This window comes from Temnothorax longispinosus, chromosome 11, assembly GCF_030848805.1.
Source record: "Temnothorax longispinosus isolate EJ_2023e chromosome 11, Tlon_JGU_v1, whole genome shotgun sequence".
Classification (NCBI taxonomy): domain Eukaryota; kingdom Metazoa; phylum Arthropoda; class Insecta; order Hymenoptera; family Formicidae; genus Temnothorax; species Temnothorax longispinosus.
Genome location: NC_092368.1, coordinates 17,793,132 through 17,805,546, shown reverse-complemented (window position 1 = coordinate 17,805,546; position 12,415 = coordinate 17,793,132). Strand labels below are relative to the sequence as shown.

The 12,415-nt window shown below is 32.9% G+C and overlaps 1 protein-coding gene across 6 annotated transcripts; it reads left to right on the top strand.

Moving 5' to 3' along the window:
• The first annotated feature begins 1,550 nt into the window (after positions 1-1,550).
• Positions 1,551-12,411, top strand: LOC139821538 (complex III assembly factor LYRM7). Of its 6 annotated transcripts, none has more exons than XR_011734279.1 (8): positions 1,551-3,024; positions 3,271-3,434; positions 5,033-5,972; positions 6,462-11,047; positions 11,587-11,659; positions 11,720-11,813; positions 11,926-12,003; positions 12,100-12,411. XR_011734279.1 is itself a non-coding variant. In XM_071792638.1 (5 exons), exons 1-5 carry the CDS (start codon positions 11,024-11,026, stop codon positions 12,198-12,200), a joined length of 351 nt encoding a protein of 116 aa, XP_071648739.1. In that variant the 5' UTR covers positions 10,778-11,023; the 3' UTR covers positions 12,201-12,411. The 6 variants fall into 6 exon arrangements, 1 of the variants encoding a protein (XP_071648739.1); XR_011734277.1 differs by having other exon boundaries at positions 6,462-11,103; positions 11,743-11,813; XR_011734278.1 differs by having other exon boundaries at positions 6,462-11,103.
• Positions 12,412-12,415: the final 4 nt, after the last annotated feature.

The window sequence follows — 12,415 nt, the reverse complement described above, 5'->3', positions numbered from 1 at the left end:
GGAATTGAGAATTGAGAATTGGGAATTGAGAATTGAGAATTGGGAATTAAGAATTGAGAATTGAGAATTGAGAATTGAGAATTGAGAATTGAGAATTGAGAATTGGGAATTGAGAATTAAGAATTGAGAATTGAGAATTGGGAATTGAGAATTGAGAATTGGGAATTGAGAATTGAAAATTGGAAATTGGGAATTGAGAATTGAGAATTGAGAATTCAATTTTACTCTTTATTTCTCTCCCCTTCCGGGTTTGGAAAGGCGTTTTCTTTTTTCAGGAAAACGTTCCCAAAAACCTTTACAAATATATATACATTTAGTCATTACCCACATATATTTTACATAGCGTTTTACAGAGACGTACTCAACCCTTTACATATACCCGTAACCCATTCGAAACATGTATTTTATAACTGCAATTTTAAAATTGTTCATGACATATATATTTTTTGTTTCAGTTATAATACGATTCATAGGAGAACAAGAAGAATTGTCGAAAGGACATTCGGTATTTGGAAACGTAGATTTCCTTGTCTGTCAAAAGGGCTTACTACAAAATTGTTATAACGTCTACATCAATCGTTGTGGCATGTGCTGTTCTTCATAATCTCTCATTGATTTTAAATGATTACTTAGAAGACGATGATAAAGAAATAGTAGATATGAATAATGAAGTCCCAGTGGTCGAGCCTCGCTGGCAGCCTGGAGACGCGCGGCATTCTCGTACGAAATGCTCTCATTGAACGACTGTTCAGGTAAAATTTCTATCTATTATGACACACACACATGTATACAATAGTTCAAATATGTCGCATTTCATAATTTATAGGTAAATATTCAAATACAGAAGAAACAGGTAATGATATTTGATCAAGAGACACGGTAGTGTTTCGCGCCAAGTTGTACACGCGGAGCGAGGCTGACCGTGATGACTCTTTTACGCGACGCGACGAGTTGCGAGTACTCGAGATGTTGAGATCTTAATAACGAGTAAACGGATCAAGTTCTAAGTAGGCTTGATCGATAGTTTGGGGTCGATTTGGGGGGAGGGGGGTACGTGTTTTTATTTTTCCGCTACGTGCTCTACGAGCGGAGATATTGCGACGCAAAGTCCAAATGTGAAAATTTTTTATTAAAATACGTCTACTCTCGTCGTCTCTACATCTATATATATATATGTATCTTATATACATATATACATGATGGAAGTAACACCAGTTACTTCCACCATGACCTCCATTTCCTCCACCTCTTTTCCACCTTCTTCATGCCTTCCACTCCTCCTCCTCCATCCTTCTCCTTCCTATCACCTTTTTTCACACACTCTGTTCTTCCTTTTATCAACCGTACTGTTCTCCCGCTGAGCGCTACCCCCTTTTCGCATTTTCGCGTTTATATATTGCCTGTTGATCGCGCGTCGCTCGTTACAGTATTACAGTGCGCCATTGTGACTTGTACATTACACACGCAGTGTCTTTTCGCGGTGACGGGACTCCGCGAGGCGTTCACCAGCGTTCATCGTATCACCAGCGTATATCGTCGTGATGGCGAGTTTTTTCCAATTGTGATGCAGCGATAGCGTCATGCATCACGATTGGAACATGGATGCATGACGCTATCGTTGCATCACGATTGGAAAAAGCTGTCCAACGACGAGGAGTTTATATGCAGCGACACAGTTGAACGAGACCGACAAGAATAGAGAGAACTCTATTGCGGAGATCAGACACTGGATCGAAGAGAACGCGCAATAAGTCATCCTTCTCTTCGATCCAGTGTCTTATCTCTCCGCAATAAAAAACAGCAGTCCCATATGTGACGCGCGCGTGGAAATATCGCTAGTTGAAATTCAATTATAACTTATTAATTCCGCAGCGAAATCCGCGCGTCAATGTAATATTAGCAAATTTCAATAACTTATTCCATTAAACATATAGAATATAATATACATTAAATTAACTTATTTGTTATTAATTGTTACATCTGCTATCAATTTATATTGTTACTTTGTAGTGTAAATAGTTTCACCACAAAGATCGCTTCACTATATCGATTCACTATAAATATCGATTGACAAAGATTGAAATTTAATAATTATATAAACGAATTTATTCGTAAAGAATAGAGAATCAAAATAATTTAATTAACATATTTTACGTAAATGTAAACATATTACGTAAAATATGTTGATTAAATTATTTGGATTACATATTCTGTAAAGGCCAATTAAAAGTAAAGTAAAAAATTCTAACATCAACAACTCAATCAAGATTGGAATTAACTCATAAATAATTTATAGACACTATGAACAAAGTTCACGCGAGTGATGCTATCATTATGCATGCACAGCAATTACATTGTCAATTTCCATAACTAACTGCGGAATCCGGATGATCAAGGAAGATTAGTTATTCTTCTACGCCTCATATATGACCCGAGAAGACATCAAGTATCAGACAAGCTAAGGTCAATATATATGAAACTTATACTCGAACGATTTATGTCGGATGTCGTCACCATGACATATTTTCAATTCGCATTCATTGTTTCTCGACGAACAATCTTTTTAGGTCGAAATGATGGCGCTAGAAACGGCGATAAAATATTATCCCGCGGCATCCATATAATGGCTACACATTGTTCATAGATTTAAATAATATAACTGTATAAATGTTGGCCAGTGATGTTATTTAAATCTATGGCCAATGGTCACATTGGTCAACACAGTCCCTCCATGTTAAAGAATTCGGTTCGTTTATGGCAGAACTATCCCATGAGGATCCATTAATTAACATGTTTAACGCCTCGTTAATCTTCGATATACTGCAAGAATTTTAATCATGAGAAATTTTAAAGTTTTTGCTGTATATTCGAAGATTAACGGGGGATTCTTCAACTTCTCAAAGAACAGAGATTCAATGTCCACTCAGACAGTACGGTGCATAACTGTTTGAAGGATATATATTCCAGCCAACATCTTGCCCGTCGAATGTGGCGGCACTGATAGTACAATCCAAGAATTAACAGGTAATTGCGATAAATTAGAATGTAATAAATACAACGCGTTTAGTGAAAGGGACGTTTCTTATTAAACTATATATGTGTTGAAGAGTAAATGAACTTCTCTCATCTAAGATTGCAGTATTCCGAGCAGTCGTACATTAACTAAAAGTTTGTCAATAGTTTATATAGTCAATTGTTCATATGTGTCTAAATTGACGTCAACATTATATATAATTCAATATATGTAAAGTAAATACTTTATTTTTGCAGAATACTGGAAGAAACTGATCGAGGAGAATTAATCGCGACTCGCTTTTGAATGAGGACGATAAAATAATCGTTTCAAAACACTACATGCAGAACCGTTTGAAGGATAATCCAGCTAACATCGAATATGACGGTACTGATGGTACATACAATTCAAGTATTAACAGGTAATTGCGGTAAATTAGAATGCAATAAATGTAACGCGTTTATAATGAAAGAATGTAACTTATTAAGCAAATATGTGTCAAAGAGAAAATTAATTTCTCACATTGCTTCTAAGATTGAAATAATTCCAACAAGTCATACATTAACTAAAAGTTTGTTAATTGTTTATCTAATTGTAATATCCGTATCTTTCAAATGTAAATACTTACTTTTATAGAACGCTGGAAGAAGCTGATCGAAGACGATCACGACTGCCCTGTGAATGAGGATTCGTCATTCTCCTGCTTATTCAGAGAGCAGTTGTAATCGTCTTCGACATTTCATCATTACAAAACTTTAAAATCAACAAAAAGTACTTGCTTTTTTAACACATGTATAGATGTACTTATGATCGTTATATCTGTTTTGTGTTTTGAGATATAAATAATTATCTTCCTTTTTTTCTCTTTCTGCGCAAATAGACTTATCGGTAATATGAAATTTTCAAGAGTTTTATATAATAAAGTAGTTTACCTTGATGGTCATACTTTATTTTGCATTTTACCGAAGAAAATAAATCGTTCTCCTTCTCTTTCATTACGCAAGCGTTACGCAAGCGTCCTTGCCGTTAACGTGATGCAGAAGCGGATATTTTATTTTTTTAAATCGCCTTATCGTTTTAATTATAAACATCAGGTTTCTCAATTTAGTTATTTTATATGTGCAACTAGAAAGCAATGATATAACTATAATCTTTTAATATAATTTCAGCACATATGCATTTTATTTAAAATATTAAAAGCGTAATGTAAAGAATATAGAATTTAACATTTTTTCGCGACTTATTCTCTCGAGAATAAGTATCAAGTATTTATTGGAATCATCACCACGTCTCTACTTCGTAGATGGCATTGATTCATATAATAGCTGAAATGATTTGATATATACATTTGATATATATTCACTTAAAAAAAAAAATGAAAAATGATGTAACAAGTGGCGTTTAACTTTGTTAGCGAAAAGAGAAGTGAGAGTAAAAGTGTCAATAAATAATAGTAAATAGTTACTGAATAGAAATTTTTTATAATAAAGTTTGTTCTCGCAATATTGTATTTCAATATTTTTTTAATCAAGCAGTTTTTGAATTAGCGATTCAATTAGTCAAAGAAGCAAGAAAGAATATCTACATTTAGAACAGAAATGTGCATAATATAATAATTTTGGTATACGTAAAGTTTTGAATGTGCAAAATATTTGCGCAAGCAAAATATAGGTACCTAATTAGATTCAGTTTTATGTTTCGGGGAAAACTAAATTATTTCTCTCTTTCTTCCATTGCGGAGAGAGATACTTGAGAGCATAGTGTACAAGAGCGAATGTATGAAATTAAGCGTTTAATTAAAATTCTTTGCATTCCTAAATTAAAAGAATAAGAAAAGAAATTCATTTTATACTCGGTACTTAGAACTCATTTTTGTTTACATTATTTTAACTCTTTAACTAGAAATTAGACTTATACAATTTTAACTTATTAATCTTTATATGCTTAATTTATAAGTAATAATATAACTAATATAATTTTATAATATAAGTTTGTTTTATATATGCATTCTATTTTTAGATCTAATGCGTGTTACATTGTAATGAATTTAGAACATATTGAAGGAGGGTCAACAACAGGGGGCACGGGCGCGCGGGCGGGGTAACCGCGAGTCCGTCGCAAGAAACCCCCTAATGCGAGGGGTGGCGGGTTGGGGCTGGTGTCCCCTTCAACCCGCCACGTGGAGTTAGGCCTGCATAAGGCCATGGGGCATTAAGCCCCGGGATAGAATTTTTCAAAGATTGGAAGATGGTTATCAACAACGAAAAATTTTTCATTACTTTTGATTAGAGTCCCTATAAAGTTAAATATTAAAGAGTTAAATAATATTTTGTTATTTTTAACTATCATGTGTGTCGAAATTTTAACCTAAAATAGTACTATTTTACAATAAATAAATGAAATATTATTTTAACTCTATTGATTTAGTTAAATTTAATGACATATTGAGAGTAGGAGCAGTGGCGACCTACAGGAGTAATTAAAAATGACTCAAATTGAATATAATTCGACACTACGATTTTAATTACATACACTGAAGATGCAAGATTAATTTTAGAAGGAGTAATTTTCCTCAATTTTCGACGGTAAAACGTCCATCGTGTCTGAAATGATTTTGTTACAGACATCTCAATATGTTTATGTCAATCCGTAACAATAAACGGTGATACCGCCAATCTATTTATTTCTATTTTCAAACTTTGAATTTTTTTTAAATGTTGCAACTCTAAACTGTAAATTTCTTTTAAATGATTTTCTTTCATACTACTCATATTCTCTTTATGCTTTTGTTTAATATATGCTAGTTGCTGTTCTTTTGCTCCATCACTTGCTTTATGCGTTCAATACGTAATGTTGCTTCTGTGTTCGATTGACCTTGTTTATGTTCTTGGAATATGTTAATGTCCACTAAAGGTCCATAAACTGAATGTGCAACAGGAATCATGCCTTTTCGCAAAATGTAATTATCTTGAATATCATATCAATCCTGCAAAAAAAAATCATATAATTAGTTCTTACAAAATTATAGGAATTTATATTGAGAGTTCTAAATTAATATAATTACGGACAATACTTTAAAATATTTGAATTTGTACTTTACAATTACCTTGAGAAAGAGATAAATTTATATAAATTCAGATTATACTTTATACTTTAAAGAATTATACACTTTTCAAGATTTTTAACATATACATTATATTTTTAATAAATTAAAATCAAAATAATACACTTGTGATGCAAACACGTTAATATAAATATATGTTTAAAAATTGTATAAATAAAGGTAATACGGAAAAAAAATTAGAATATTAGCTAGAAGAAAAGAAGAGTAATGTGAGTTAAATTGATATACAATCATCACATGTAACAAACTTTCATATATCGATATATTAAAAAAAAAAATGTACAGAATTCCTAATGTCTATATTGAATAATTTTCTTTTTCAAGGGATGTCGTAATTATTACAAAGGACAAGATTTAGTATTACGGATAATCGTGTGAAAAAAAGGTATGCAAAGTAAAATATTATGCTGAAGCAATAAATTATCACACACAAAAAGGCATATCTGCATATGAAATGCATAAGACCATGCATCTAGATCAATGAGCATCTTATGTAAATTAATATGACGACTTTATGATGAATGCTCATTGATTTAGCGGTCTTAAGGCTGTGGCACATAAAAAAAAACTTAATCAGTAAAACTCAAACAGTAAGCAAATCAGCCAATCACAGTCAAGAACTTAAGGCACGGCCCTAAGCGGTACAGCGAATCCATATTGTTGATTTCTTACTGCTTAAGTTTTACTGCTTAAAGCGGGGAGCACACACTTCTGCATAATAACTCATAATGCGTAAGCATAAAAAAATTGATTGGTCCATACACATATGCATAAGAAAATAGACCAATCAATTTTCTTATCCTTATACGCATTATGCGTTATGCAAAAGTGTGTGGTCCCCGCTTAAAGATTTTTTATGTGCCAATAAGGCCCTTATGCTATGCATAAGCAGCCTATTTTGTATATGAAAGCCATAAAACGTAAATAAACTTACAGAATGCTCGAATTGTGGAACATATGTATTACTATATCGTCAATCGTTTGGACCCTGTCGTCCGATATTTTTAGCCAGTATAATTGAAGGCCTTTGCTAATTTCACTCTTATCTGTTTTCCAGATCGAAAAATACATCTGATCGATTTCAACAGTTTCTGCAACAATAAGTTTTACCTTTAAATGTCATCTAAATTCAATATTTAAAATCGACAAAATATCAGAAGGGTATTATCATGCAAAGAGACTGCCACTTAATATTCTAAGAATTCTTCAAATTTCCAATAATTTTTCGAAATTCCAGGAACTGTGTGTATCGAGAGTTCAGAGAGTATAACATAAAATAAAATACGTATGTATTTTAAATATGTATAATGTATTACGTGAAAAATAAATAGCGCGCGCTCGAGCGCGCGCATCTTTCGCTTTCTGATAAAATTTAAATATATAAGAAGTGTATATACCTCATATTTCTGTCCATCGCCGCTCATGGAGTAATAAAAGGGCTGGATGGTATTATTATTGGTGTCCGGCGTCATATCACAACGAGCGGTGATGTCTCTCTTCCAAAGTACCAGGCGTAAATGAGATATATATACTGCTTCGATCAGTCAGAAATGCGGAAAACAAATTCGTGATGACGGTTGATAGCCCGCGGGCCATAAATGTCTAAAGCTTGACGTTCGTACGATAGTGATCTGGAGCTAAAATTTTTATTGTAAGAATTCAGTTCAACTAGTTTAAAGAGCAAAGTGACGCAACCAGCAAGTCCGTGTTCGAAATTACGATCGCTGTACTTACGGGCCCGAGCAAGTCGATTTGCTTCCCAAATAGAACAGCAAGTCACAATAGAATCAAAATAATGTCAAAATGACTGTAGACTGACGATATGTTTGACTATTTTATCATCATTTTAATGTCATTTTGACTTTATTGTGACTTTTTGTTCTACCCTGGGTTGAATCGCGAGAGAGATTATTAGTCTCGCAAAAATGACATGTTACGATCAATGTTCATCAAGTTGTCGGAAATTTCCGACAACTTTCAAACTTTTAGGGTATTTTATTATATATTTCAAAAAATAAAAAAAAATATTTTTTGTTAAAAAATAATAGGTTGTTAGAAACTAATGTGGAGGTACGAGGCCGCGGTCTCGTCGCCGGAGTTGTAAATCGGCGGGCGTCATAGCGCCTGTTGTACTCGCCTAAAACAAAAATAAAAAAAATTTTCTTATTCTTTATAAAATTGCGCTGTCGATGAACCTAAAAAAAGGAAAAAGTGCAAAATTAAGGAAACGACGGGACTTAAAAGAAACGAAAATTTTTTGTCAAAATTATTTTAGGGGTCCATCGGGTCGATCGATCTGAATAGGAAAGCGTACAGAACTGCTGATGGTTTTCGCATACCCTTCAACTTCAACTGTAAATCTCCGCAATCTATGGATTTTCAAAATATGTTATCTTAAATTGTTTTTTATAACAAGAGACAAATTTTTTTATTTACTACTTTTTCATAATTTTATTATCTCGAGTTCGCATCAGTGTCATTTTATTTAATTTACGTATAAACGAGAACGCGAACTTCCGTTGTAATCGAAATACGATCTCAAATATGTGAAGAAAAACGTGAATTATTTTTATTGTAATATGTAAGATGTTATGTATTTGAGATATACGTTTAATTTAATTTAATATATTTTTTCTTATCAAGATACATTGAGTTTTTGTTTTCTTATCAGTTTCATATTCGCAAATCAGGTACGTGATGTATAGTTGACATGAACGCAACATATAGAGATATCGATATATTTCTAATACTTTTATTGGTCATTTTAATATACATATTATATAATCTATTATTCATTCTTCAGACTTATGCATCTATTATAGATATGGTACCCAGATCGAATTCGCAATTTGAATCCACACTTTGAATTTAAAGCGACATTCGATCGAGGCACACGCCGAAGGCGTGTCCTAGGGGGATGCGGGGAGGCAAAGCCCCCCCTGCCCACGCTTCAACCTCATCCACACCACAAGATATAGGCACACGCCGAAAGCGTGTCCTAGGGGGTTGCGGGGAGGAGGGAAGCCCCCCTGCCTACGCTTCAACCTAACCCACACCGCCCCCTGCATCGGGGGAGGATGCGGAGGGCAAAGCCCCCCCCCTCGCCTCCGCCACAACATGTACATCCACGCACACCGACCCGTGCATGGGGATATGGGGGGGGTGCGGGGGGGAAGGGCATGTACTTTGGTATACGCATGTGGTCACGAAACATGTTTTCAAAACTGCATTCTCTATTACTGTATAATTACATTTCTTTATTATGTTATGTACAGTAGTCAATTCTAGGGATCGATTATGTACTCACATAAAAAACATTTAATAAATTATTTCATTTAGCATTATTTAATAAATAAAGAAATGCAGTGTCCAAAGTGTGATAATTAGTTAACAATTGATAAAAGTAATTTTATATTTCGATGCCGAAAATCACGTTATAAAAAAAATTGCCATAAAAAATATGTTAAAAAACAATGTATGTTTCAAACAAGTGCAAAATGTGATACGTGTGGTTTAACAAATTATTTCAAATTATGTAGCACTTATTCTAGCAGCCCTATAAGCGCTTGATATTAAATAATATTTATACCAAGAATATTAAATGATTTAATAATATTTATATATAGTAATTAAGAAAGTTTTTGATTTGTACTTGCTCTGTATATATATATATATGCGCTTCGTATCTTAATCTCCGTGTACTCTGCGCAGGAAATATCACAAATATATATAATTATCTGCAGATGCAGATATATAGGTACATTAATAAGGTTCTCTTATATTATTTAACGCTGCAATATAAAGAGAATTTAGCATAAGAATAGAAATAAGAAAAGAAATTGAGCTGTTTATAAGATGTTTTGGTTTAAGCGGAGAGATTCTGGTATAAAATCATCAGAAACCTCGGCGACGTCAGGAATATTAAGGAAGGGCGGACAAACAGAATTTGCATTTGGTGACAAAAACTTATTTTGGACGAACACGTGTGTTCGAGATAAGCAATATGTATATTTTCGACGACACTTTTTTAAAAACTGACTCGACTATGGCCGTTATTCATAATCAGATCTTTAATATCTTAAGATGCTAATACGGCTCTGTGATTGGTTAATGATATTAAGATTGATTAATGACTTAAGATTGTACTTAAGATGGTCTTAAATATAAGAACCGACTGTGAATACCGGTCTATAAACGCGAGAAAGTAAAGGCCATCGCACGAAAAACAAAAGTTTCAGTCATAATCGTATAAGGCCGTAAGAAAATAGACCAATCACACTCGATTATTCTTCGAGCTCAAGGAGAATAATCGACTGTGATTGGCCTATTTTCTTACGGCCTTACGATTATGGTCCGTATTTATAGTCAGATCTTATTTCAAGACTGTCTTAAGTAATGTCTTAAGATGCTAATACGGCTGTGTGTGATTGGTTCGTAACATCTTTCGTACTTAAGATGGTCTTGAAATAAGGGCCTTGGCACATAGAAAAACTTAAGCAGTAAAACTTAAGCAGTAAGAAATCAACGGTATGGATTCGCTACCGCTTAGGGCCGTGCCTAAGTTCTTGACTGTGATTGGCTGATTTGCTTACTGCTTGAGTTTTACTGTTTAAGTTTTTCTATGTGCCACGGGCTTAAGATCTGATTATGAATACCGGCCTTAATTGGCTGCTGGGATATAGAGAAGTTCTCGAGTTTCTAGAAATCCTCTATCTTATAGCCAATCAGTACGCCCGACAAACGTGAAATATCAGCCTAATGGAGGATTCACACCGCGTCCGACGATCCAATAATCCGTAGTGTAATACGGCCTTTAACGAGTTTTTTAATGCAATAAGTAAAAAAATTATTGTTAGAACAGGCAATAATTGCAAGAATTTGCATAAATGGGTGACTCTCTTCGACGAGAGGTTAATTGTTGTTCAGTTAATTTGTAGATTATATAGATAATAGTAATTGTTTTAAGGTTATTACCAACATTTTTAGGTTATTCGTACATTATTTATTTTCATATTTATGATATTTATGATAAATATTAAAACAGCGATAATACTTTACTCCCTTTAATATTTAAGAACATAAATATAGATATAATAAATATGTAAACTATAAAAAGTTCAGTTATTCCTTAGTAAATAAAGAATTCTTTATACGTATTATGATGCATATTGATGATGTATGCAAATATATTTGATAAATGAGAAATTTTATTCTTTTAGAACAATCATAAATACCATACTTAAATTCAAAAAATGTAACTTTTATTTTTTAAATAAAATTAGAAATGTGCCACTTATGTAGAATGTGTAAAAGCAACAGTAATTTCACCTATATTTGAAAATATATATTTAATAAGTAGCATTTGTAACTTTGTAATAAGACCATGCTTTGCTCATTACATTTATTTCTCTAGCTATTTATCTACTTTCGTGATAATATTTGTTTTCAGGTCCTACGAGTCTTCAAACAACTCCATAGAACAAGATTAAAGACATTCGAAGGTGATGAATATGCATTGCAAGGTAATATATTTTGCACTTTGTTAATAATCTACATTTTGATGAATTTTGCATTTTTAACAGTATTTTATTCTATCGTTCCTTAGTTGTGAGGGATAAGATAAACAATGAGTACAGAAAGTATAAAAATGTCACAAACCAGGCGGCAATTGAAGAGGTATATCTCTTGTTTCAAATATATAGATAATACGTGATTGAAATGTTGCGGGACTTTATAATCTAAGTCTAAAGAAAACTTGTACAGAAGCATCGCATTACTATTGTTTCAGTTAAATAAATTTGCGCAGGAAGTCGAGCATGAAGTACGAACGACTGTCATACAGGCATTCGAAACGGCACCTGGGAGAGTAGGTAATAATCATGAATTCCAAATAATGGGCAAAACATCAGTCGCGATATCTAATTTTATATCTGATTAATAAGGGAATTTAAATTAATTTCAGCGCTGCGAATTACTCCAGATGTTTTGGTAGATAATATGCCATATAAGAATCAAAAAGATAATAAATCAAGCAAAGTAAAGACTAAAGACGGTAAAGACTAATATCTATGATATTGATAAATATCAAACGATACCTCTCGCGAATAAAAATCAATTAAAGGTGATTGAAAATAATTTACTGTCAGATTGTAAATATCTGCTTATTTAAAATTGAAATTGTATTATTTGTAAATAATGTATTATATAGGATATAGAGGTGTATCATAAATGTATGAGCATAAAAAATACATGTTTAGTGGCCTTGATGGAAAAATACT